At 40.9% G+C, this 24496-nt stretch overlaps 1 protein-coding gene across 5 annotated transcripts in view; it reads right to left on the bottom strand.

Moving 5' to 3' along the window:
• Nucleotides 1-24496, bottom strand: part of PPM1B (protein phosphatase, Mg2+/Mn2+ dependent 1B) — a 49331-nt gene that overhangs the window by 8551 nt on the left and 16284 nt on the right. For 4 of the 5 annotated variants that reach the window (XM_061625410.1, XM_061625408.1, XM_061625409.1 and 1 more), the window contains exons 2-6: nt 17090-17227; nt 13546-14414; nt 12738-12855; nt 2099-2210; nt 1005-1062 (exon numbers count right to left, since the gene is read on the bottom strand). In XM_061625410.1, the coding sequence (XP_061481394.1) occupies nt 1005-1062; nt 2099-2210; nt 12738-12855; nt 13546-14391 (1134 nt within the window). In that variant the 5' untranslated portion in view covers nt 14392-14414; nt 17090-17227. Of the gene's footprint in view, nt 1-1004; nt 1063-2098; nt 2211-4745; nt 4974-12737; nt 12856-13545; nt 14415-17089; nt 17228-24496 lie in introns of those variants that run through there. The other variant, XM_061625413.1, reaches the window with a different exon arrangement.

Below are 24496 nucleotides of genomic sequence, written 5' to 3'. Positions count from 1 at the left end.
ACAATACAGGTGGAGTCAGGAAAAAAAGAAAACTTGTGATTCTTTACAAACCTATACACCGTGCCACTCATAACTCTAAGAGGGGACTCTAGCTATGCTAACAAAGCCTGGGGAAAATATTTGAAAACTTGTATATTGAGATTACATTTCGACTTAGCATTGGGTATGGGAAACAGAAAAGTCCAACTGGCTTTCACAGAAAACCGTTAGATGACTGGCAGAAAGTTATTCAACTTTACAGATTAAACATAGCATCAGGTCTTGCTTGAATTCCCGTTCTCTGTACTATTCCCAGCAGAAACCTCATGGCTGACTCACAAGGCAGAAAGCCTTTACTGTGGTGGCATCTCAACTCTGGAGGTTCAATAGGCTTTCACGCTGCAATCTTTTGGCACCAGGATAAGACATATTTCCCTAGGCATTTTAAACTGATTTTATGGCCTTGCTTAAAAGGTCTGTAGCTTTGTTATCTGTTTAATTGCTTGTATGAAGGATATTGTGTTTTATTATATTATTATTGTATAAAGCTTTGGAATCAATTGTATGAAGGCTGGTTTAGGAATTTTAAAAAATAATATATCCACCTGATCATCCCAGTTGCCTTTCTACCAGGCGAGATGGCACAACAAATAAATTGCTGCAGCAGAAAGGCAAACAGGAAGATCAGGTACATATCTGGTAAAGGGGCAAACAAATGAAGAAGTCTTAATATTAGGAGTAGGTGATACAACAGACTTTCTAACAGAATGTATACAGAATATGTTTATGTCTGTTTCTCACCTAATCAACTGCAAACAAAGTCTGACAGAAATTATATTGTTGCATTTTGGTACAAAGCAACAGCAGCAGTTTGCTCCTTCGGGACAAAACATCCCAGGGGGATCCTTTAACCCTTTAAATTCAAGGTATTTCATTGGTGGAACTGAACAAGACACTTGTAAGCACAGATATAGCAGCTGCCTACATTGCATCAATAAAAGCTAGCAATCAAATGGAGAACTTACCCCATCATTCTCTCTGTGTGGGTTCAGCCTGTTATAAACAGCTTCAATAATATTTCGCCTAGACAAAGATAACATTTTAAGTTATGTTTTGAACAGGTTTTCACACACAATAGCAAACATCCTGTTCTATTAGTCAATATTACTAAACAGCAGGAATCTATGGCCATCATGCCCGGCTTGTAGGCGTCCCAACTGGTAACCAGAAATTCCACCAGTGGCACTGTTTTGTGAAGTGTTATGTAAAAGCTAGTGGAAGACATTGAGTAAGGCTAGGAGCACCTTGAGATACTGTGGAAAAGTCTGGGCAATGTCTTGCACAAACGGAAGCAGTCCTATGTATTTAAATTGTTTTCTTGTGAAAGGATCTTGGGCCAAGTCAGGAAAAGCCCTTCTGTACGAAAGCATTTTGCTGGCAGAAGGGCACCTCAAGATCCAACTTCCTAGATATAACATCATTAACTGTGGTGCAAACTACAATTAAAATAGGTTCTTGGTCATGTTAAGGTTCTAGCTTAACTTGCCGACATGCTAGGATTATTTTTAATGTGCAGAACACTGGTTACATAGGGGACAGTCAGCAATTCTAGATCCTTGTCATTCTGAAATACAGTTCCAAAGTGCTTCTCCAAGAGCTTTTGCTGAATGAATACATTGGCTCTTAAGTTTACTGGGTGGCCTTGAGAACCCGTACCTCTCAAGTCCACCTACCACACAGAGCATTACACTAAAATAATCTGCTGTCCATGAAGAAAGGGCAGGGTAAAATGCAATTGAAAATGATGGTTGCTGTAAGTAATAAAAAAGATGCAGCAACAGCTGTATGTGCATGCCATACATACAAACTAGTCACAAAGGAAGATTAAAATACATTCATGTGTCAACAAGCATAGCCTGGCTTTCCTCCATTCAGATGCGTGGGAGTTACGGATTGCACTTTTCCGAAATGAAAAGCACAAAGTAGACAGACATCTGATTTAGCGACGTATGATTTAAGCTTGTATGCATTGTTTCAGTAAAGCAGAGGGCTTTAGTAAGGACTAATGTACATTTGTTCAAAGCTATAATTAAGAGCTTCATTTATATTCTGCACTTACTTGCCAGCTAGACCACCTCCTGGTGGTAAGTTTGGAATATTCTCTGCAGACAAAATGCGCATTACATGAGCAAGATCAGGCATTCCTTCTTCACCCGACTTCTCCATAATTTCTAGTTAAAAGAAAATCCTCAAATTATTAAAACAAAGAGCAGATGCAGAAAACCTCATATACGATACTTGATGTAAATATCTTGATCTGGTACAAATACACTTGCACATCAAGAAAATTATACTTGTGCTGTTTTCTTACACAAAAATGTTACTTGCATAAAGGTGCATCCAAATGATGCACCCACTAGCATGTTTCACAACATGTAGAGATTGTCCTCTATTCTTTTCTTTTTTTTAAGACTGGATAACTTGCCATGTCACTATCAGTCTCTCAAAGCTTGGTCTTGTGCCAAACCACACAGATTTCAGCAAGACTTCAATACATCAGTCTATACTGTGGGATTGCATGTGTACATTCCTTACTTTTATGTACCAGCTCTTGGCACTTAGGGTACTAAATCTCACAAAAGTCCTAGAAAAACTTTAGCATTAAAAATGACTCTAAAAAAGAAAAAAGATTTTATCCAGTAGTATAAGGAAAGGCAATACAAACAAAGATTAGGTTGGAGAACAGAGAAATTAATAGCAATATTCCTGTTTTACTGCTCATTTGAGGGGTAGGGGGTCAGTATAATTCTGTAACTTAGAAATGCCCAACTTCACAGTTGATCTCAAGCAGACATTTTCAGGGCTTGTCAAATCTCATGCATTACCTGGAGAATTCAACTTTATAATTCAGTGCACACAGTTGCAATGCAGTCTATCTCTCCCGCACGCACGCACGCACGCACGCACGCACGCACGCACGCACGCACGCACGCACGCACGCACGCACGCACGCACACACACACGCACACACACACGCACACACACACGCACGCACACACGCACACACGCACACACGCACACACACACACACAGAGCAATAAAATACATTCAACAAGAAATGTTCCATGTGCTGTGTAGCATGGAGCTGATATTTATGGAATACAAGATCTCATCTGCATAATTGTTTTGATCCCAACGTATTTCTACATTATTCAAAAATCTAAATAGGAAACTGCTTATTGGGCTAACAGTGCAGTCCTAGACAAGTTTCGCAGAAGGTCACTGTGTTCAGCAGGGCTCGCTCCCTAATAAGTTAAGACTGCAGCCTAAGATTGCATGCTATGTCTTCAGAGGTAGTTCTGTCAAGCAAAGAAACTGACTGGTAATATAAATCCCAAACCTGCTACATTACTGGAAAGCTTATTGCTCAAAACATATGTATTATTATGTTTTCCAATATGCATTGTTGAAATATCTGGTTTTCATTATCATTTGATTTTCACAGCTTTTGCTCATATGGATTCCATGCCAGGAATTTTGAACTTTAAAATTTCATATGTCTAGAGCGCAGTTCCATATATAATTTACCTAGCAATATTGTTCCTCAGTTTTCATTACCTAGAAGAGAATTGTATTTTCACTTCTTCCTTCTCCCGTTTTCCTTCAGCCCTCTTTCATAATTTCTTATTTATTTTGTTATCCAACTCTCTGGCAATGAAAACTTCTAGTCTACATTTACTTTGATCATCTCTATCACTATGATGCCTACTTATATTTCCATAATAGCTTTCCTAATATATTAAGCTTCTCTTATATATTAAAGGGTACTACTCTTGCATTAAAACCAACAGAAAGATCAACCAACAGTGTTTCCGACTGCTTTAGGTAGTCAGTAGCAGAAAGGGTATGCTTTCAACAGAAGAAAGTGTTTTATAAGCAGTTTTCAAAGTGTCTTTTTCTTCCTTTGACTATAAAGCTTTCCGGCATCGTCATCTGTTTTTTTCAGTTGTTACATCATATGAAAGTCCTTCTATGTAACATAGCCATCACCCTTGTAGTTATTCTAAATATAACTTAGAATCCCATGACTGATCTAGGCTTAACTATATAAGTGAAAACAACCTCACAGAGGGAGAATACACACGCAGAAATTATTGTATCAGAATTCATATTACTTGCCTCAGCATCATACCCACATCCAATTCAAAATCCAGAAAGACATATTATGAGCAGTTAATGTGCTGGTATTGTATTACAGAATTTGGGGGGGGGGAGAGAGAGAGAGAATAAAGCTGCAAATCAGGAGTGGATCAGTCAGGCACCCTTCCACAGCAAAAGCAGGTAACCATGATTATTGCCTGCTATTTATAGGAGTTCCTTGTGATGGTACTTTCTCTTGAGGGTATTTTTTCACCTGGTTGATGACATTCATCCAAATTGTACACAAACTATGGCAAGGGCAGTTCTGATGTTCTCAAGGATGACTTATTTGACTTGCAAAAAGCCCCTCAACCTTTTACCCCATCCCCAAACCTGAATTCTTGATGAAACACAATAGATTAACTTAAACTCCCAACTTAAAAGCAAAAATCAATGGTACTGAATTAAGTTTTCTAATACATTCCCTTATTATAAAAAAGCCCAAAAGTCATATTGCCCCTCAATAGTTTTCTGTTATCCTATCAAATATGATGCCAAATCACAAGTTCTTAATTTCTTTAACCACAGTTCCAGCTCAAGCTGCTTAATCAAGGAAACAATAGACATTTGTCAAAGGACAGAGTATTTATTGGAGTCAGGAAAAATTTGGAAATGAAAGAAAAGAATAAGGGAAAATAAGTGTTCTTCTGCATTCTCTTCTGTTTTCTTTATATTCTTCTATCTTGAAATAAAAGTCCTTCAATACTCTAACTTTCATTTCTTGTCAAGAATGTGTCACTTAAAGTTGTTACAATTCATCCAACGTACAGGACATTGAATGACTTGGGCAATTCCTGTAGAGGAAAAATCAAAAGCAGCACACACAGGGTTGAAAAAAGACGGGTAACTTATTATGTTGAATACTTTGGCTTAACATTATATATGAGCTATCCTGTATATCAAATTGCCTGAGGTAATAAATAATTTGGTCCCTTTTATAAGTTTGGTGCATCATGATCTCTGGTAAGTTTTGAACATATTACATCTTAAGTGCTTGGCCTCAGGACCAAACTAAGGGAATTCCATTGAAGTAGATGATGCTTTTTATAGCAAATCCCAAACAGTAGATCTTCCTGATCAATATCACAAGCTAGGCATTTCAACTACTGAAGCAAAACTGCTCCTTCTATGCAGCATGTGGATTAGGTTCTGAATCGCAGTACAGAAATGATACTAAAAACAATCTCATTTCTCTGTGCAGAAATGCAGCCTATTCCTCTAGATTGTGGATAAATATCAAATTCACTAAGCAAGGTTAAATTACTGTTAGTACAAGTGCTTCTCAAAGCCACTCTTACAACAAGTTCAGTAGTATCACCTGTACTGCCACAAATCTACACACTGTGGAACTAAGCAAGCACTAGACATAAGATTCTAGGAAATGTATTTAGATGTAGAAATGCCATGTACTTTGAACCTATTTGGTTTCTTGGTACTCAAGAAAAGCATATATAAAGCTCAGACACATGGCTTAACAGACGATGTAAGTAGGGAACTGTTTTGTCAGTGTGGATACTTGCACAAGTCTCTAGAACTACAGGCTTGGTTGGTCACTCCAGGAAGTTAAATGAAGTAAGGCTAACTTATGTGTAGGTGTTTAAAATCAATAGAGAAGTGCTCACCCATCCTTTTATAGGTATACTGGAGCTTCCAACAGCAGTAAGAAAACTAGTGCAAAGGAGTAGCAGAACTAGTCTAACAACTGACCATTGCTCTTCCATGAGTTGTTTTTACTTTTTCCAAACTTAGTAGTAACCCGTTCCTCTAACTACACATTCAAGTTCTGAACTCTGTCCTCTGAAGATGTTATTTTCACCAAGAACATAAGTTATCAGACAAACATTTTAAAAGTAAAACCCTTCAAAACTTAGTATTAGTTGGATTTTGTATATCTTAGCTATAAATGATTTAATACTGAAGTATTTTATGCCAGCCCTATTTATGCTTTTCAGGTTCAAATACTCCATATAAATTGCAAGAAAGGGTCTCCAAGAGTACAAGGAGCAGTGTTGCTGACCCCACCCTCAACAGCTGTGCATTGAGCATGGTTAAATACACAGGAGAAGCCTGTGACTACAGGCTTCCTGTTTCCCCTGTGCAGACATCCACACTCAGTGCATGGGTCCTGTGTGGGGCAGGACACTGGGGGGTAGGGCATTTCTACTTGTCTAACACTTCGAACAATTAGCATCTGAAGGGGGCTAGAGTTTGCTATTACATCCAAACCAGCAAATTATGGTTTGTGCTTACCCAGGGTTTGATCCTGGATTGCAGGGCAGGTGCAAACTCTTGTTCGCCAGTTTGGATGCAACAGTACAAGCTTCATTCCTGTAGTACTGACCTGGTGACCTGATGTTGCAAGAGAATCTAGAGGGTGGACATGCAATCTTATTTTCTCAACAGTATGCCAAGGGGCAAAGGTAGGTATGCATATACAGGGTTTTATGGCATAGTGGTTGATAGCCTATATTATTTATGCCTGACAACACAGTATGCTTTAAACCAGGAGTAGCCAATATGGTGTATACCAGGTGATGTTGGACTCGACTCTCATCAGTCACAGCCTGCATGACAAATGGTCTGAGATTATGGGAGTGTGGTCCAACAACATTATGTTGCTTATACCTGTTTGAAGTAATCGGGGTTTTTTTCTGTTACAAGCATCACTTTCTTCTTTCTATCTAAATTTGAAAGTCTCATCCATAGAAGGGGAAACGAGCAAAGAATGTAGAACCTAGATTAACATCCACCAAGAAACTAACCCAAGTCGACAGATCAGTGTGCTGAGCACTTTAAAAACTTGGTCAACTGAGCAAAACATATTAACACTGAAGCAAATTATTGTAAAGCACATACACTATGGGACTATTGTGTGTGCAGAAATGGCCCTATCATGAGTCATGCTGAGTCACATGGCTCAGGTGGTGGATTGGGAGGGATTACAGATTGTGCACTCCCATGTAGTGCTCACAAGCCTGCCTATCACCAAAATCTCCACCATGCTTCTGGCTGGTCCACTCTCCCATCCACTGGCCCTCTTCCTTGATTCACTGCCAATAAAGCAGCAACAACACAGGTGCTCTCTACAACACATATGCCAAGCATCATTGAGAAGGGCCACAGCTCACCCTTGGATTTGGACCATGTGCTTTGCATGCAGAAGGTCCAGTTTCAATCCATGACATTCCCAGACAGGGCTAAGAAAGACTTCTGCCTGACACCCTGGAGAGTCAGCCAATGTACGCAATTCTAAGCTAGGTCGACCAGTGGTCTGACTGTACAAGACAACTTCCTATGTTCCTAAGAGGTCCTTCACAGAGCAAGACTCCGTGGCCACCCACAGACCACATTTGCCATGATGGTTGCAAATACTGTTAAGTAACTTTAAAATTTAGAGCTACTTCTAAACACTTGCCACTATTACAGCAAAGCAGTGGCAGTGTAGGTGCTCCCCAAGGCAATCTCATCCACGATGCCTTGCTCTTTGGAAAGACCCCTTCTTCAAAGCTTGGCACTGAGATTCCCAGCACTGCTGCTAAGAAGGTAAGCCCAAGGGGAGGTGGCTGTATGTGAAAATTATCTATATCTCATCACACATACATCCAGCCCTAGGTCAGCTCGGGACAACTTCTTGCCTGCAGTTCTTGAGATGCGCATTTGACTGCGACTGTGGTATTAGTTAAGATTCAACAGATGGAAGGTTATGAGCTGGCTTGCTTATTTATTTATTTATTTTATTTATATCCTACCCTTCCTCCCAGAAGGGTTGTGAAGGGAGTCCTCACCATGGACATGGAGAAAAGGGAAGTTGTGGTCTACTGGAAGAAAGGGAATTGAGACTATGAATAAAATAAATGTGCATGTTGGGAGAGGACAATTGAATTTTACACTGATCTGGTTGAGGCTGAACTCTTCAATATATTTTTCCCATGACATTTTCACTGACGATTCAGAGAAGACTCAAGGTATGCTGGTAATGATAAACACACACTTCTATAGTTTTAAGAACTGCACAAGGTTAAGCAGCATAACCATATTGGTCCAGATCGTTTCCAATTCCACTCCACCCAAACACTATGCAGCATTTTCTACAACATATGACCAGACTGTACCGTAAATTAACAGCACAATTAATACTTTTGCTTAGAGACAGGTTTGCAATAGTCTCTCTAAGAGCAAATCTTTTTTAAAGAACTTATTTGTAAGTAGGGTTTTTTAGGCCTTCAAAAAGCTCATCCATGCACTCAGGGCCGGTTCTAAAGGGCAGCCAGGTGGGGCACTGGCCCGAGGGCCCCTGGAGCTACAGGGGGCCCTCTGCTCTCCTTCCACAATTCGCAGAAGCATCCACGGACTGCCATCCCCTCGCTATCCCCCTGCTTTACCCACCTTTCCGTTGTTTTTTGCAGCGCGCAGATTTGTCACCGATCAATATGGCGGCCGAAGTTTCCTTAAGGGGCTGAAGCCTCTGCCACCATCTTGGTTGATGGCACTCATGTGTGCTACATGCGCGCATTGCTGCCATCAACCAAGATGGCAGCAGAGGCTTCAGCCCCTTAGGAAAACCTCAGCCGCCATCTTGATTGATGGCAAACCTGTGTGCGCCGCAAAAAAACAACAGAAAGGTAGGTGAAGCGTGGGGATAGCGGGGGGATGGCAGGCGTCACGGAAGCTCCTGTCTTGCGGTCCGCGGATGCTTAAGTGCCACGGATCACGGAAGGGGAACGGAGGGGCCCAGGGCAGGCTGGTACCCAAGGGCCCTGGCATGCCTGGGGCCGGCCCTGCATGCACTGTCCCTAGACAACATTAATGCTAAATAAGATCTCAGTTAACCCATGAAATAGGTGCTATCATGAAGACTATACTCATCCTATTCCAAAATACAAAGAACAAAACTCTTGCACCACACTGCTGAGGCTTGCTCTCGCTCTTTCACACTCACACACACAGAGTACCCAACTGGGATCTTGGAAGGAAGCTTGAGAAGCTAATAAAACACAGTTTGCAACCAACCTTTAGCTCAGATAACACCACGTACTGTGTCAAGGGGAACTGTAAGAGTTAAATTAAGAGACTCAAAGAAAACATTTTAAAAGCCAATTAAATCTGGAAGCTTACTGTGCAATGCTTTCAAGAAACATCCTTTAACTGTGCAATGCAATCATCAAATCAAGGAAGCAAAAAGAAAATACTGGTAGCCCCATACACAGATAACCCAAACAATTTTGTTGATTGTTCAAATAAGACAGTGGCCTTTTGATTCCAATAATACATCTGCCTCTTCAGTAGGTGCATGAAGCAGTAGCAGTAGCAGCATGAAGTGTGGAGTGTAGCCAATAAGTACCCTACACCAGCTCCTCTCTCTTATTAATACAGATAGAAACCATGCCATCTAACTTGGGACCACTTCAGCCTATCCTTCTCAATAAAATGTTAGAGGATGATTGTCTGGCTTAACCCACCCACCTTCAACTTTTGTAAGCTTCCTACCTCTGCTTCCAGATCTCTCCTTCTCCCCCCTCCCCCATGCTCCCAGAAGACAGGGAAAGAACCAGGACAGACAATCACAATTAACAGATGCATTAAGAAAACCCAGTGAACTCTCTATCCAGAACGTATTCTGTTTGGTCCCTAGCTTTATTTAAAAAACAAGCAGAACTGAAAATAGCCTTTTCCATCTTGGTTACTTTTAATATTATGGCTATTGGTGTTAGGCTGTTTTTTTGCTGATAAACTGTTGCATTTCTGTTTTAGCTGTAGGGTATTTTTTGTCATTTTGATATATTTTGCTTTCATTCCTTGAACATCACTTTGGGCACTCTGACAATAACTAATAATAATACAAAGCTGGGAGGCTGTATTTGGCTTGTCAGCTATGCCTGTTGATATCTTCACAGTCAAGGGGCTGAATAAGATACCCAGTGATTGAGAGAGGTGGAGCTTTATTGGCATTCAATACTAACGATTAAAGAATTACACAACATATGAAATCATGAACATGTATATTAATTTATAAAGGATGTACAGTTCAACTTTGCATGGTGCAGGCTTTGCACTGTCTGGGCACAGGGTTTTAAGCTTTTTGGGACTTGACCTAACAACTAAGGCTACCTGAGCAAAAACACAAGCAGGTGAAGATGCTGCCAAAACATCTCGTCTGACTATGCTAACAGCAGTGATGTGGAAAATTTTCTAGAGCTTTGTTTTTGTGTGGAAAATTTTGTTTCATACATTTAATAATAAATGGATGCCAATTGCAAATGCAGGAATAGGCAAGCTTGGCAATTTCATAGATGCAATAAACAGGTGATTATCCTTAGCAAGTATGGGAGTCAACATATCATGCATAATTCTTTTGGATAGTGTCAGGAGTTTTCAATACCTTTAGGCTTTATCCAGTGCTGTTGTTCCACTAGCACAGCAGACTTCCACTTGGACAAAAGAATTTTCCCCTCCTCGTCCCCTACAACACAACCCACCCATCCCCTAAATCTGGTCTTCAAGGCTTGAGGACCCCCTGCACCAGATGTTGAAGGCACACAGGGAAAGGAAAGGAACAGGAAGCCCTGTTGTGTGAGTGACACTCTGTGGGCACAGCACTGCAATACATCCCTTTGTTTTTCTCTTAAAATTATGTAAGTGAAGTGCATGCTATTGACTTCAACTTTTTATAAGCATTCCAGTAAGAAATTCTACATAGTGTAATATTTATGATATATTAAGTATGCTTTAGTTTGCTGTCTCAATTATGTAAGGCCAAATACTTGTGGTGTATTGGGACAGTAGATTAACATGGAGTACTTTTTAAACCTCTGCTTACTAAATACGAGTAAAATGTTTATGCTAAATCACATCACACTCTAGGGCACCATAAAGTTTTTCAATGCAAACTGAAAATTGATGCAAATTACCATACTCAAATTAGCATAATTTGCATATAAAAGTTTTCCAATTCGTACTTTTCAGGAAAACCACATCATTAGTTATCAGTCAATGTTTTAAATGGAGAGCCTACAAAACATGAATGAAAAAGCACACTAGTTACTGATATTGTGGATCATCAGAAGCAGAGCAGCAGTGAATTAGAATGTAGGAATTCTGCATACGAACAATTGCAGAGGGATTACCCAACAGTGTCTGTGCACAACCAGGACTAGTATAAGTCTACATCTGTGCTTCTGTGCAAGTTTGCCAAAAATCTATATGCACATTACTCAGAAGCTTATGCACAAGATAATGAAAAACAGTAATCTCTACTTTCAAGTCTTGAATGTTATCCTTACATTTTTGCTGAGATATATGGTAGCAAAACACGTTGAGGTCTTTAAAATTTATACAAGGGGTGAGTGGGAAGCCTGTGGTCTTCCAGATGTTGCTGGACTACAACACCCATGATTCCTGACCACTGGCTGGGGCAGATGGGAGTACACCACCATCTGGAGGGCACAGGTTCTCCAACCCTGACTTATATCCAAGCCCCCATCTCACACTGTTATATTGTTCGCAGCTTCTTTCTACCTTAAAGATACTTGGTCCATCATACTGCCTTCTATGAACATAGGATGTAGGCTCCACAGGAAATACTTTTTTTAAAAAAGGGAAGGGGAAAATGGCTTATATCTGAAGTAATTGTTATAATTATAAGTAAGAAAGTTATTATTAAAATTATACTGAGTTAAAGTTGATACCATGTACTACCAACTGCTTCCGCCACAACCCCATCAAACCAAACAGGTCCTGGCTTTCTGTAATCTCCCATTTAAACTTCAAAATTTTCATAATTGAACACATTCTGTTGCCAGAACTTTGAATATACATCAACCTTTCAGCCAGCTTTCCACATGGAGAGTGAGCTTACAAAATATGAATAGTGTTGCTAATTCAGCATATCAAGGCACAGTCTGATCGCAATTATCCAACAGCTAGTCCAACTGAATAATATAAGTCAGTCTGCCTGCTCTTTAAAAGGATTTGCTATGTTTAAGTAAGAGTCTACTTCATCAGAGATGAGCTAACAAGCCTAATTTAAAAATATGGGAAAAGTCCAATGGGGTCAGCCCACCTGTGCAATGATTCTCCCCTTCCTCCCTCCTACAGTCCTGTGCACCCTGAACATCTGCTTGACAGTTGGGGGACTCTCTGGAGAAGATTGGTGGATGCAGGAGGCTGCAAGGGGGAGGAGAGGAAGGGGAAGTCCTACTGCATCTGCTGGTATGACAGCAGATGTTGTACTATGTCTATAAATGTCAACACCTAGCACTACAAATTGGCCAGTATGAAGATTGCAAGATAATCTGTACCCTCCAAATAAGAAAATGAATTGCTGTGCTGAACTATCTGTACAAGCCCATACAAACACCAGCAATTACAGTGGGTTACTGTCTGGACCCTATGGTTCAGATGCACATCAATGACAAAAAGTTTTGTTGTCTTTGGTAGCGCTAGAGCTAATCTCTGGTTCAATTTTGCCTAAAGCTCTTAAATAGATTCTGTGAGCTCTGTGTGTGTGTGGGGGGGGGTTTAACTAAAGCAAGTTTTTAATTCAGAAAGCAATTTCTTACCTTCCACCCGTGATTCCAAGTGCTTATCCAATTCTGCATCTCTTTTCACTGCCTCATCTGAGACCTTAGGAGCATTTGAAAAGCAAACTAGAACAATACTCATGTTATCACGACTTCCCTATATTTTGGGGGGGAAAAACAGTACATATTTGAGATTTAGCTTCTTTGTCTTTCACAACTCCAGACCACTTGCTTATTCAGTGCTAAATATTAAAAATCTAAATACTACTGGTCAGTCATTTCTTTTTACTCCCAGGCTTAATTTAAATAGATTAAGTGTTCCTAAACATATTTTCCCATATGTCCTATTGTGGTTAAGAATTAATGTATTATGTAATACATTTCATTGCAACTTTATTCCTTGATATACATTACAATCTTAATAGGTACAAATGTCAATAAAAATGTCACACCATCCACTGTCATATCTTTAATACATTAGTTAAAATTAATTTTTAGAAGTTTTGGGATGCTCAAATTAAATGTTGTTCAGTTCTTAACATTTTGGCAATCAAACCTTCCTACATTCAGTTTCAGAATATTGATATACACTGTTGAAAATAATCATAAAATGTAATAGATCTGCACTATTAAAGTTGGCTTTCATCTATACTTCTTCAAATTCCAAATCCAATAGCTGGATTAGTTTCTAACAAGTTTGTAACTGCACAAATTTGCACTGACTGAATCTTTATCAAGTTCTCTCCGGGAACTACCTTTTTCAATACTATTTTACTAGATTAAGTTTTGTCTTATTTTGCCAAAAAACGTTATTCAATTTTTTGGATGGAAAGAGTAAGTTGCATACCTTGTGTAAACAAGTATCCACTACCCAATTGCACACTTTTTCCAGATCATCCGATACTTCAAGCCTAGACTTAACAAATTCACAGAGCTCCTCATTGCTCATTACATCCCAGATTCCATCACAAGCCAAGACAATAAACTCATCTTCTTCTGCTCTTACAATTTCATAAACCTCAGGTTCCGGAGAAACAAGTTGTTCTGTAGGACCTTTGCCATCAACACATTTGTAGTCATAATCCCCCAGAGCACGAGAAACTGCTAACGAGCCATTAACGCGCTGAATCATGACACTCCCTCCTGCATTCTGGATTCGCTCCTTCTCCCTTGGATTGCAAGGCTTGTGATCCTGTGTTGAAAAACAGACTTGTCCATTCCTATAGAGAACAGCACGCGAGTCTCCACAGTTGATAAAGTAAATGTGCTCAGGTGAAATCATAACTCCCACCGCTGTTGAACCACTCCTGTCCATGCCATTTCTGAGGTCTGAAAAATTGCGCATGTATTCGTCAATTTTCAAAAAGCCAGTTCTGATTCCACTCTTTACATTTTCCACTGATGGTTCAAGAGCAGAGCCGGGCTGCTCTGTTCCCCTGAAGTCTTCATTGTTAGTGATGTGTTCTAATAAGTGGTTGGAGCAGTAATTTGCCACACGCGATCCTGCATGACCATCATAAACAGCAAAGAAGGACCAGTCCTCCAAACCATGAGGAATTCCTACAACAGCTGTGTGAGCGTCTTCCATTTCCACTCTCCATCCTTGCATACTGCTGAGGCCATAGCGCAGCCCATTTCCTGTCCCATGAGCATTATGCTTCTCAGTTTTTGGTTTATCCAAAAATGCACCCATGTTTACTTAATTTGCAAAGGAATCTGCAAAACAAAATTTGACCATCAATACAAGTAGTATCAACTACAAACCATGCAAACAATTACTTGAGTAGTTAAAGTTGGCCCAAGATTGCCAAAACTATAGGAACATAGGAAGCTGCCTTACACTGAGTCAGACCCACTGGTCCATCTAACTCAATACTGTCTATACCAACCAGCAATGGCTCTCCAGGATTTCAGACGGGACGTTCTGTTTTATGGCTTCCTAACCTTACGTATGTAAAGCCGCTGGGGGCCATCATCAGGAGATTTGGGCTGCAGTGTCACCAATATGCGGATGACACTCAGCTATATCTCTTGTTTAAGTCCTCACCAGAATTGGCTGTGGACACCATGTCCAAGTGCCTGGACTCCGTAACTGAATGGATGGGAAGGAATAGGCTGAAACTGAACCCCGACAAGACTGAGGTGTTGCTCGTGGGGGACAAGAGAAGGTTGGGAGATATGGACCTGGTGTTTAATGGGGTAAAATTGCCCCTGAAAGACCAGGTCCGCAGCCTTGGGGTCATTCTTGACTCCCAGCTGTCCATGGAGGCTCAGGTTTCGGCAGTGAGCCGGGCGGCTTGGTATCAACTTCATTTGATACGGAGGCTGCAACCCTACCTTCCTGCCCATCTGCTCCCACGGGTGATACATGCTCTGGTCTCCTCCCGCTTAGACTACTATAATGCGCTCTACGTGGGGTTACCCTTGAAAATGGTCCGGAAATTACAGCTGATACAGAATGCGGCAGCACGTTTGATTAAGAACAGCCGTCGCCGTGATCATATCACCCCGGTGTTAGTAGATCTACACTGGTTACCAGTTGTCTACCGGGCCCAATTCAAGGTGTTGGTGCTGACCTTTAAAGCCCTATACGGTTTCGGCCCAGTTTATCTAAAGGAGCGCCTCCAGCATCACCAATTATGCCGCCCGACAAGATCAGCCACACAAGACCTTCTCTCGGTCCCACCAGTTAAAACAGCTAGGCTGGTGCAGACCAGAGAGAGGGCATTTTCGATTGTGCCCCCCACCCTCTGGAATTCCCTCCCTTTCGATCTTCGTCATGCCCCCTCCCTGATAAGTTTCCGCCGGGCCTTGAAGACCTGGCTGTTCAGGCAGGCCTATGGGATTTCAGGGATGGGTTAGGTTTTAATACTGCTTAGTTTAATTATTGAATGTGGTTTTTGGTTTTATATTGTATTTTATTATGTCAGTGTACATCGCCTAGAGTGGCCGTTAATTCGGCCAGATAGGCGACTCATAAGTAAAATTTTATTTTATTATTATTTTATTATTCTCAATTAAATGCACCCTGTTATATATCTGGATTACAGACGTGTGTTGATTAAAATTAGCACCTATGGCAATCTAAATCAGTGCTTCCATGTCTAGCATTAACATAGAGAAGTCCGACTGATTCCTTTGTGTGGAAAGGTTAACACAAAGAAAAAAACAAAGCAAAGAATTAAAGAATGCCTGCAAACAGGCAGAACCTTTTGTCTTTCCCAAAAAGGCCAAGCTACTATTAAAAAAGCATCTATTAGTTCAGGTACATCCACAGGTATGTAATGAGTATGCAATATGATATCAAAGGATTGCATAAATACACAAGGGCCATAGCTCAGCGGAAAAGCATCTATTTCAGCTTAAAACAACATAAAGTAGGTAGCATTTGCTACTTCCTATGAACCAGTGATGCACAGGAATAATAGCACAATAAATATTTGAGTTGCACTTCATTCATATACATGCAGCAGGATGGCTTATGTGCAAAATGTAAACTACTTCTGTTTACTTCACAACACCTCTGTGAGGTAAGCCATTACTTTCATTTATGAACACGCAACTGTGAACTAATAACAATGGGTCATTTGACATGTAGACACCAAAGCATGGTGTTTCGATAATGAGCGCCATGCTGAGATGCTTTTCTTACTACATGATTTGCTTTGTTTGTTCCTCCCCCACCCTGCCCCCAAACACTTTACCATTCTATATGAACCGACAAACAAATTTGCCTTACCCTCCAACCTAGGAGGGCAAACCGGCCTCAAACTGTGGTTTGCCATCCTGCTTTGGGGAGAGCAAGCAAAGACAGCAAAATACTTATTCTTAATTTACAATGTAGTATGAATTTGGAGATGCAGATGTGGATAGGTACACTTTTAGTTTTCTTTCAACATTTCCTACGATATAAATGCAGGATTTGCTTGCTGCCAGAAGCTGCCAAATCTAGCTCTAGGGAACAAGATTTGTAGTGCACAAGAATACTGTATCAAATAAAGTTTTTACTGTCAACCAACAATCTGACAGATAATTGAAGGATCTGGAACCTATTCCTGGCTATGACAAAATCCCTAAAGCAGCGGTAGGCAACATCTTAATAAATACATGTATGTAAGAGAATATACTTAAAGGTAACACATGGCAACGAATTGTGCTGCTGGCTTATTTACAATGATAGGCTGTTATAAAGATAGCACTATTACACTGATTTAATAACCCGAACATGAAGGCTCACAAATACAATGGTTAAAATGTACAAGGAAACCGAACTTTCCTCAAGTACCTGTTTCAAACAAATATAATTCATTAATTCATATGGTTCCAACATGCAGATAGAGACCAATTACATATTTCATTACACTGAGTCCACAGTAAAAACTGTACTTTACCTGTTAACTGCACTTCTGCCAATTTTTGCACAGATCTAAATTCTTAGGGGTTTACATTCCTTCAGCCAACAGGAACAGATTAAGCTTGAAAGACTTCAGGTAATGCAGGATGCAACATTTACTTTAACTCGGAATATCCTAAGAGAAAAAGTAGTAGTAATTATTACCTCTACCTGTAAAAAGAATATGGTATAGTGTCTTTATGCTACTTGTATTATAGTACATATTTCAGAAACACATACAAAAGAAACAAATACAAAACCTGCTTGTTTATTATTTATTTATTTGATTTATATCCTGCCCTTCCTCTCAGCAGGAACCCAGGACAGCAAACAAAAGCACCAAAAACCACTTTAAAACATCACAAAAACAGACCTTAAAATACATTAAAACGAAAACATCCTTAAAGACATTTTTAAAACCTTTCAAAACAACTTAAAAAAGGTTTAAAAACCTATTATTTTTTTAAAAAAGGTTTAAAAACCTATTAAAAAGCAATTCCAACACAGAAAGACTGGGATAAGGTCTCAACATAAAAGGCTTGTTGAAAGAGGAAGGTCTTCAATAGGCACCGAAAAGGTAACAGAGATGTTGCCTGTCTAATACTTAAGGGGAGGGAATTGCAAAGGATAGGTGCCACCACACTAAAGGTCCATTTCCTATGTTGTGCGGAACAGATCTCCGGGTAAGATGGTATCTGCAGAAGGCCCACGCCTGCAGAGTGCAGTGATCGACTGGGCATATAAGGAATAAGACCGTCTTTCAGGTATCCTGGTCCCAAACTGTATAGGGCTTTGTACACCAAGACTAGAACCTTGAACTTGGCCTGGTAGCAAATGGGCAGCCAGTGCAATTCTTTCAGCAGCGGGGTGACATGTTGGTGATACCCTGCCCCAGTGAGCAGTCTCGCTGCCTCATTTTGCACCAGCTGCAGCTTCTGGACCAACCTCAAGGGCAGCACCACACAGAGTGCATTACAGTAATCCAGCCTAGAGGATACCAGTGTGTGGACAACAGTAGGCAGGCTATCCTGGTCCAGAAATGGCTGCAGCTGTCTTACCAGCCGAAGCTGGTAAAAGGCACTCCCAGCCACGGAGGTCACCTGGGAGCACTCCCGGACTACGAATCTGCTCTGTCAGAGGGAGTATGACCCCATCCAAAGCAGGCATCTGAACAATTATATGAACTTGGGAATCACCAACGCACAGCACGTTCAGGGCTTGCATGGCCTCTCCCAATTCAGATGTTACGGAGAAATAGAGCTGGGTATCATCAGCATACTGCTGACACCTCATCCCATATCTCCTGATGACCGCTCCCAAGGGCTTCCTACAGATATTAAACATCACGGGGGACAAGATGGTACCCTGTGGCACCCCACAACACACTGTCAGGGGGCCGAAAGACAATCACCCAATGCTATTCTCTGAGAACAACCTTGGTGATAGGATCGGAACCACTGTAAAACAGTGCCTCCAATACCCATCTCACCATGTTGGCCCAGGATACCATGGTCAATGGCATCAAAAGCCACTGAGAGATCAAGTAAGAGTAACAGGGTCATACTCTCCCTGTCCTTCTCCCGATTAACTAGTTCATGCACTCTGACACTGAATCAGGGAAATGAACCATCTAGCCTGGTGAGAAGACCACATTCCTAACAATCTGAACACTAAATACACATTTTCTGCTTTTCTATAAGAAATATAACCTATTTGTGCCTAAATTTAGGTGGATACAAGATAATGTACAATCCTCCATCATCATCAAATTTATTACCTGCCCTTCATCAGCAGGTCCCAGGGATGGTTACAACAGTTTACAACTCAATATTAAAAACAGTTAAAACAAATGACAGTCACAGGAATAGGGCTGGTTCTGAAAATATACATCTCAGATATCAAAGGCCAGGGTAAAGAGGTAAGTCTTTAGCATTTGCTGAAAAATGTACAGTGGAGTTGACACCCACATCTCTGTGGGGAGGGAATTCCACAAATTCGAAGCTGCCACAGAGAACGCCCTTCCCTGGGCCACCACCACTCTGAGCTTCTAAAATATTCTGGACGACATCAAGCATGCCTAGATACATTCCTCCACATAATTCAAAGTTTATGTCGTTTGCTTATTTAAAAAACAATTTGGTGGAAAGTCTTGCAAAAGTGTGTTTATTAAAAAGCAGCTACAATTTACATAGCCTCTGCCCAATTTTCCCCTCCTGCTGCACACGCACACACCATGCCAGGCCTTTCCTGAAATTTCCTGACCCTCATGATAGGGTTTTTATGAGTGAAGGGGGCTGTATTAGGGAGAAGAGGATGGAGAACCTCCCTTGCAGGAGCATCCTTCTGCATTACTATTCATAATACGCAACAGAATGTTGTAAGAATAATTGGACTGCAGGTTTCCTTTAGAAACATGTTCCAGGGGTATCCCCTTCTCTATCGCCCATTTCGTCATGTGACTCTCACCCCTTTACCACAATTGCCACAATGCAGCACTGCTTTTTTCCATGTGGGAAAGCACAATGCTGCACTTTGGCAGTCTTTGCACATGTGCATGCTCTTTTCCTGGCCTTAATATCAAAAGAGAAGGGTCGCATATTGTCTATAATAGTGAGTTCCCTATGTTGCAGAAAAATGTACTACAGCAGCTGCATGGACACTTCTTATATTCTGGTTTTTAAAGGGTTAAAAGGCCAAAGGTCAAAAGGAACATGAATGGCACTGCACTGTTTCTCTCAACTGAGTAAATAAAGCATTACATACTGTAGGGGTGGGATAGTGGTCATATGGAGACAACCACTACAGGTGAGCTAAGACAAGCGGCAACTGGAATCATGGATGTAATGTTATTTACAACAAACTTGCTGTTCTTTGATTTTTACGCATACCTGCTAAACTATACAAATAGCAATAGTTTAAATAAACTATACTGGAAAAAGCAGGATTTATGGAATCCATACAACATTTTGCATACATTTACCACCACACAGCCCCATCTTTAAAATCATGTGTCTTTTTTTAATCCCAATATCCAGCTCCAGGAAACAGAAGATATCCTTCTGCTCCCCACCCTCCCACTTAATTCAATAGTTTATGCATGCCTGGCTGGAAAGAGATCTCTTCCCATTTTCCTCTCTGGGAAAAGAAACTTAAAACTTGGGATGGGTATTCTGCTCTTCACTTCACTCACCAGAAGAGCCAAACTTTTTCTATGCTCTCTGCAAATGATGCTACCAGTCTAAACAACTGCCTTTTTATTCTCTCCAAGAGCTTCTAGAATCTGCATCCTAGGTATCCTTGGTAACAGCAGCCGCCAGCATAATATCCCATAGCACAAGCCAACTTTGCCTGGTAGGACTTTTCCCCTCAAAGGTTCACCCCAAACAGCAGAACTTGGAGCTTGCAGTTGCAGAAGCAAAACAAACTAAGGAAAACAAGGTAGTAGTTTTGAACATCTGGTAAGTTATCAATAAAGTTCTCAAGTGTGGTTGAGCTCTTCCACACTCACAAAATGAGCAAGTATATTTAGGAAGAACTAGAAGTGTACTGGGCACTCTACAAGAATAAAGCAATTAGCCCTGCTTACAATTTAAACAAAAGCAACAGAATAAGAATCAGTATTTATTTTACTGAATGGCTTATACCCATCTGATCTCAAACAAGCTTACTTTTTTTTTAACACTTTAGAGTTGGGCATTTAACAAGTAAAAAAGTGAGTTCAATCAACTGGTCAAATATTATCCAATTTTTAAAGCATTAATGTTATGAACACAAAGATGATAGTTTGCAAATGTTGTATTTTATGCCAATTAAAAACAGATAGTTGTTATTGTGAAGCAATAAAACTGGAATGATTTAAAGTTTAACTAAATTTTTAACCCTCCTTCCTCAAGGTCAAGGGAACTTGCACAACTTCCTCCTTTTTAACCTATCTCAAGATTGTTGTGAAAGTGAGTATATAGGGCTGGCCCTGCGTCACCTATGGAGAATCATGGTTGAATGAAGATTTGAATCTAGGTTTCCCCAGTTCTAGTGCAAACACTTTACCCACTAGGCAGTGACCTCTGCCACTGCTGACTGCTTGCATTCTTGTTACTACTACTTGCATGTACAGTATATCCTGCCCTTCCTCTCAAAAACAGCCCAGGGTGGCAAACAAAACAAAAATGAAATGGAAATGGACTGCCTTCAAGTCGATCCCAACTTATGGTAACCCTATGAATAGGGTTTTCATGGTAAGCGGTATTCAGAAGAGGTTTGCCATTGCCTCCCTCTGAGGCTAGTCCTCCCCAGCTGGCTAGGGCCTGCTCAGCTTGCCACAGCGGCACAAGCCAGCCCCTTCCTTGTCCACAACTGAGCTCCTTGGGACAATGCAGCTTGCCCATGGCTGCACAAGTGACAGAGCATGTAACCCCTGAGCCACTCTCTGTGGGGGTGATATTTTAGCTGGCCCTTGACACCCAGGAGACGCGACCAGGGATTTGAACTCACAGACTCTGGACTAGCAGCCAGGCTCTCCTCCCCACTGTGCTATACCAACAAAAATAGAACATTTAAAAAACCAAATATCCTCACTCCTAATAATTGCAAAGTTGCCAGAACCAGTGTCTTTCAACTACCAAATGCCTACATTAACAGGAGTTTTAAAACATTCTGTCTAAATATGAAGACACACTTCAACATGGCGATCATTCTGTATGTGGAAGACCAATACTGAGAAGGCCTTGTTACAAGTCTGTTGTTATAGAAGACAGCTTATGAAAGAAGATTTACTGTGCTATTACATTTGCACCTGACTACCACAGGTCTACGGGCAAGTGGTCTTCATTCCTAACCTCATTAACAAATGATGCTATAATGAAATTTTATAAGGATAAGCTGCCATTGAAACAGTGGCCTTTTGAGGAATACCTGACAGCAGTAAAACAGACCATCACCAGCATGAACACAAAGACAGTAACAGTACAGTTGGTAAATTAATTAAAAACCATAGCAAAAAGCATCCTTTAAAAAGTCATTCAACACATTGTGAGAAAAGATGGATTTGGGGTGCCAATACTGAAAAGGCCTTATAATCACCTTCCTAACCTCAAAAGCCCAGAGCACCGGAAGAAGCACATCCAAAGCAAAGCATAATTACCTGTTTATACTTAAACTGTTTAAGTCCAGCCTATTTAAAACTTAAAGCACCTTAAAGTCAGCTCAAATATAAGGACGGGGGAAAGAAATAGGACACAAAAGTAGATGTTTCTTTAAAAAATACAGAAAGTGTATTGAAGTGTAGCTAAGTCAAAGGAAAATGCAAAAGGAAAAATTACATGTTTGATATAACAACATCCTGGGCATAAGAGCATGATGAGATTCAGGTTAACAAGTAGTTCAGGTTGAAACATAACAGGAAATCAATCCATCACTGCCTCCAAGCACCGGATCAATACCTCAACTGCCTCTCCTGATTTAGATAGAATAAAGAAGTAGAGATGGGCATCATCTATATATTGATGGCACCTCTATTTATTAAATTTACATCCCTCCCTTCCTCCCAGAAGGAGCCCAGGGCAGCAAACAAAACACTCTAACACACATTAAAAACAGACTTTAAAATATATTAAAACAAAACATCTTTAAAAACATCTTTTTAAAAAGCTTTAAACCCATTTTTAAAAAGCAAATACAAATCATACCCAGACTGGGATAAGGTCTCTACTTAAAAGGCTTGTTGAAAGAGAAAGGTCTTCAGTAGGCACCAAAAAGATAACAGGATGGTGCCTGTCTAATATTTAAGGGGAAGGAAATCCAAAGGCTAGGTGCGACAACACTAAAGATAGCATCTGCAGGAGGCCCTCACCTGCAGAGCTCAGTGATCGACTGGATATATAAGGGGTAAGACAATCTTTCAGGTATCCAGGTCCCAAGCTGTACAGGGCTTTGGGCACAAAAGCTAGAACCTTGAACCTGGCTTGGCAACTAATGGACAGCCAGTGCAATTATTTCAGCAGCAGGGTGACATGTTGGCGATACCCTGCCCCAGTGAGAAGTAGCACTGCCACATTTTGCACCAGCTGCAGTTTCCAGACCAACCAAGGGCAGCACCACATACAGCACATTACAGCAATCCAATCTGGAGATTACCAGTGCATGGACAACAGTGATCAAGCTATCTTGGTCCAGAAACGGCTGCAGCTGTCTTACTAGCCAAAGCTGATAAAAGGCACTCCTGGCCACTGAGATCATCTAGGTCTTTTGCAACAAAGATGGATCCAGGAGCATCTCCAGACTATGAACCTGCTTTCAGAAAGAGTATGACCACATCCAAAGCGGGCAACTGACCAATTATCCTAACTTGAGAACTACCAAACAGGACCTCCGTCTTGCTAGGATTCAGACTCTGTTTGTTTGTTTGCATTTATATACCGCCGCACAGCCGAAGCTCTCTGGGCGGTTTACAACAATAAAAAACATTAAAAACAAGTATACAAATTTAATCCATTAAAACCCATAAAAACAGATAAGCAAGTTAAAAACACACGTTATTCAAATGTTGTTAAAATGCCTGGGAGAAGAGGAAAGTCTTGACCTGGCGCCGAAAGATAACAGGGTAGGCGCCAGGCACACCTCATCAGGAAGATCATTCCATAATTTGTTTATTGGCCCTCATCCAGCCCACTACTGAGACCATGCACTTGTCAGTTCTAAAGGTACAGCTCTCAAATGGAGGAAAATTAATGGGGTCCCCCAATGACCTGTGTGTTAAGACCCATGCTTTTTAACTTGTTCCAAAAGCCAAGCAGCAGCATACTGCAAGACTGGGCAATTTCCCTGGTAGACTGTGGGAGGTTGTGGACATAATATCTCAACTTCAGCAAAGCTTTTGACAAAGTGCCCAAGATATTCTGATTAGCAAGCTAGCTAAATGTGGGCTGGATAGAACAACTATCAGGTGGATCCACAATTGGCTACAAAATCATACTCAAAGAGTGCTTATCCAGACAAACTGGAACGGGTTCAGAGGAGGGCAATGAGGATGATCAGGGGATTGGAAACAAAGCCCTATGACGAGAGACTGAAAGAACTGGGCATGTTTAGCCTGGAGAAGACTGAGGGGAGATATGATAGCACTCTTCAAGCACATGAAAGGTTGTCACATAGAGGAGGGCCTGGATCTCTTCTTGAGCATCCTAGAGTGCAGGACATGGAATAATGGGCTCAAGGTACAGGAAGCCAGATTTTGGTTGAACACCAGAAAAATTTCCTAACTGTCAGAGCGGTAAGACCATGAACCAATTACCTAGAAAGGTGGTGGGCTCTCCAACACTGGAGACATTCAAGAGGCAGCTGGATAACAACCTTCCGGGTATGCTTTAATTTGGATTCCTGCATTGAGCAGGGGGTTAGACTCGATCGC

This window comes from Rhineura floridana, chromosome 4 (assembly GCF_030035675.1).
Source record: "Rhineura floridana isolate rRhiFlo1 chromosome 4, rRhiFlo1.hap2, whole genome shotgun sequence".
Taxonomy (NCBI): Eukaryota; Metazoa; Chordata; class Lepidosauria; order Squamata; family Rhineuridae; genus Rhineura; species Rhineura floridana.
Note: the sequence above shows the minus strand (reverse complement) of the source record. Positions and strands in the feature narration are given on the sequence as shown.